Here is a 3099-nt window from a genome sequence, read left to right on the forward strand (position 1 = left end):
CTTAAGGTTCATCTGTGTTGTAACCATGTGACATGATTCCTTTCTTTTTAAGGGTTCCACTGTATTGTAATCTTTATCTTAAAAGCAAAAGGTTGGGGAAAAGGAAACCCTTGTTGGTGGGACTGTAAATTGGTACAAATTTATGAAAAACAATATGGAGGTGCTTCAGAAAAATAAAAATAGAATCACATTATATATACATATATATAATATATATATATATGTAACCCTGTGTTCATTGGAGTATTAGTCACAATAGCCCATATATAGAAACAACCCCGAGGACTTCCCTGGTGGTCCAGCGGTTAAGAATCTGCCTGCCAATGCAGGGGACATGGGTTCAATCCCTGGTCCAGGAAGATTCCACATGCCATGGGGAACTAAGCCTTTGCACCACAACTACCGAAACCCATGAGCTCTAGAGCCTAAGTGCTGCAATTCCTGAAGCCCGAATGCTCTGGAGCCTGTGCCCTGCAACAAGAGAAGCCACAGCAAGAAGCCCATGCATCACAACTAAATAGCAGCCCTTACTCTCTGCACACAGAGAAAGTCTGCACACAGCAAAGAACACCCAGCACAACCCCAAATAAACAATAATTTTAAAAAGTCCTGAAAGGATAAAGACAACATGATATATGGGTGGACACAAACACCGGAACATTAATTCAGCCACGAAAAAGAAGGAAATCCATTCACTTGCAACGACATGGACAAACCATGAATACACTATACAATGAGGCAGACCCAAAAGGACAAATACTGTGTGATTCCACTTACTGAAGTACCTAAAGTAGAATGGTGCGTCTCAGGAACTGGGAGAGACAGAAATGAGTTCAATAGGCTCAGAGTTTCTGCTGGGGTCAGGAAAATACTGTGGAAGTGTACAGTGGTGGCAGGTGCACAACAAGGTGGATGTACCTCACGGCACTGAACTGTATAGTTAAAAACAGTCCAAGTGGGGCTTCCCTGGCGTCTCAGTGGTAAAGAGCCTGCTGCCGACGCAGGAGACATGGGTTCAGTCTGGTTAGGGAAGATCCCACATGCTGCAGAGCAACTCAACCTGTGTGCCACGACTACTGGCCCACTTAGAGCCCGTCTTCCGCAACGAGAGAGGCTAACGCAATGAGAGGCCTGCGGACCGCCAGCAGAGAGTAGCTCCTGTTCTCTGCAACTAGAGAAAAGCCTGTGCAATAATAAAGACCCAACACAGCCCAAATAAATAAAATTAAACTTTAAAAAAAGAAAAAAAGAAAGTGGAAAGTTTTATATGTATTTTACCACAGTTTTTTAAAGAGCAAAAAGCAAATACTAAAGGATTTTAAGCTAATTCTTCACATATGTCATTTAAGGTGATTACCACTGTACTTAGCATACCCTGAGCACTAAAATAATAGTATTTCCTATCTTCCCTTTACATGTTTTATCACTTGGACTAAAACTCCCTGAGAGTAGGGTCTTGTCATATTTTGTACCCCCTAGCATACAGCACAGTGCAGGGCACATGGTAAGTCGTCAAAAAAACCTTGTTCACTATAGAGAATTCAGGACTTCCACAGGCTTAACAGAAATTCAGATAGATCTCTATTTATACTGCTGAGCAATTTTGCAGATGTGGGGTTGAGAATCATGTGAGGCATTTAAACCCTGAAATAAGGCCAACTTAAATTATCCTATAAATTTTAAATACTCAGTTTCTCTTAAGGTCTGCAAATTCTACAAGAATTTTTGAATTTTGCATTTTTTTCCCACTAGTATCTAAAAATAAGTCCCTGCTCAACTAAGCACAATAACACAACAACTGGCAATAAAGCTAAAGTTTATCTTCTGCCGTCGTAATTTGCAAGTGAAAAACATTTTCTTAAAATAAAACTCTAGTTTTCCAAGTCAGTATTTTTCAAACTGGAGTTTCACATTCTTAAAGATCTATTTGTTTTTACTTTCCGAAAAGTCACTATTCTACAAGCTTGAGAGTCACTTTTTACATACGTTCTATTCCCAAATATGGTCTAATGTTTTTTCATTTATATATTTCTCCATTTTGGTTTAACACATTTTAGAAAAATTTTAGTAACCTCGGAGGCAGCAAAACCTTAATTATGAAACCAAATGTCCCATTTGTGATCATTCAGGCTCATGGAAACTTATACCGTATCTAGAGGAATGTTTTACAGACATCATCTAACATTTAGTTCCCACTCCTGCTCTATGAGGCATGTCCTGTTATCATCCCCATTTCGCAGATGAACAAATGAAACACAGGGGTAACTCAGCCAAGGAAACTCAGCTAGTGGGGGCCTGATTAAGCCGGGCAAACTGACATAACCCCTGTGCTTTCTTGCCCAAGGTCACGAGAGTGAGATTGCCGGAGAGGGGAGGGCGCTGACCTGTCGGAGACTTGTTCCTGGGTGAGCTTCTTGTCGCTCTGCAGCAGGATGGACACGTAGTGGCGGATCATGCCCACGAAGAAGGTGATGATAACGATGGGCAGGACCACCCAGAGACGGATGTTGGAGTCAAGCAACAGCTCCGGCCCCGCCATCTTCACAGAGTGGGCTCCCGGCCGAGTGTAACCGGGTTTCTTTTCGTCGGGGCACCGGGTCCTAGTTGAGGCCGCCTCTGGGCCTTCTCACCGTCCTCAGCCAGGCGAGACCCGGACCCTACGGCGGCGTTGTCCCTTGAGTCCTGCCCCAAGCCGGGCCGCCGGGCCGCCCACTTCCGGCGCGGAAGTTTTACGTCATGGCGAGGGCGCGCTGAAGTGGCGTCAATGTGGCGTCAGTGTGGCGTCCTACCGGCGGGAAAGTCGAAGAGGCGGGCACCGGCGATCACTTCTCCGCCGGTGACTGGAGCAGCGGTCGTCGTCTCTCGAGGCCTCGTGAACTTACGGCCTGGTTTCTCGGTCCCAACAGAGCCTGGCCTTTCCCTCTGAGCCTCCGTGCCCTCAACCTCAGCTTCTTCAGCTATCTAGTCGCGGGATAATACCTCCAGGTACCTTCCTGCGTCGTTAAAAAGACGAAATGAGGAGAGACTTGACCCCCATCCCCGCCCCCCGCCCCTCCCCGGAGGACCTAGTCCAGACAGCCCCCCGGGTTTCACCGGGTT

At 45.7% G+C, this 3099-nt stretch overlaps 2 protein-coding genes across 4 annotated transcripts in view; one reads left to right on the forward strand and one right to left on the reverse strand.

Moving 5' to 3' along the window:
* The window catches only part of EMC3 (ER membrane protein complex subunit 3), a 14948-nt gene extending 12216 nt beyond the window's left edge, over nt 1-2732 (reverse strand). The window contains exon 1 of the mRNA XM_010842108.1: nt 2385-2732. Coding sequence (XP_010840410.1) covers nt 2385-2539 — 155 coding nt within the window. The 5' untranslated portion in view covers nt 2540-2732. The remainder of the gene's footprint in view (nt 1-2384) is intronic.
* A 44-nt stretch (nt 2733-2776) lies between these two features.
* FANCD2 (Fanconi anemia, complementation group D2) overlaps nt 2777-3099 on the forward strand; it is a 51831-nt gene continuing 51508 nt past the window's right edge. For all 3 annotated transcript variants that reach the window (XM_010842105.1, XM_010842107.1, XM_010842106.1), the window contains exon 1: nt 2777-2985. The gene's annotated coding sequence lies outside the window, so the exon portion shown is untranslated. The remainder of the gene's footprint in view (nt 2986-3099) is intronic.

The sequence above is a fragment of the Bison bison genome, unplaced genomic scaffold (assembly GCF_000754665.1).
Source record: "Bison bison bison isolate TAMUID 2011002044 unplaced genomic scaffold, Bison_UMD1.0 scf7180017864171, whole genome shotgun sequence".
Taxonomy (NCBI): Eukaryota; Metazoa; Chordata; class Mammalia; order Artiodactyla; family Bovidae; genus Bison; species Bison bison.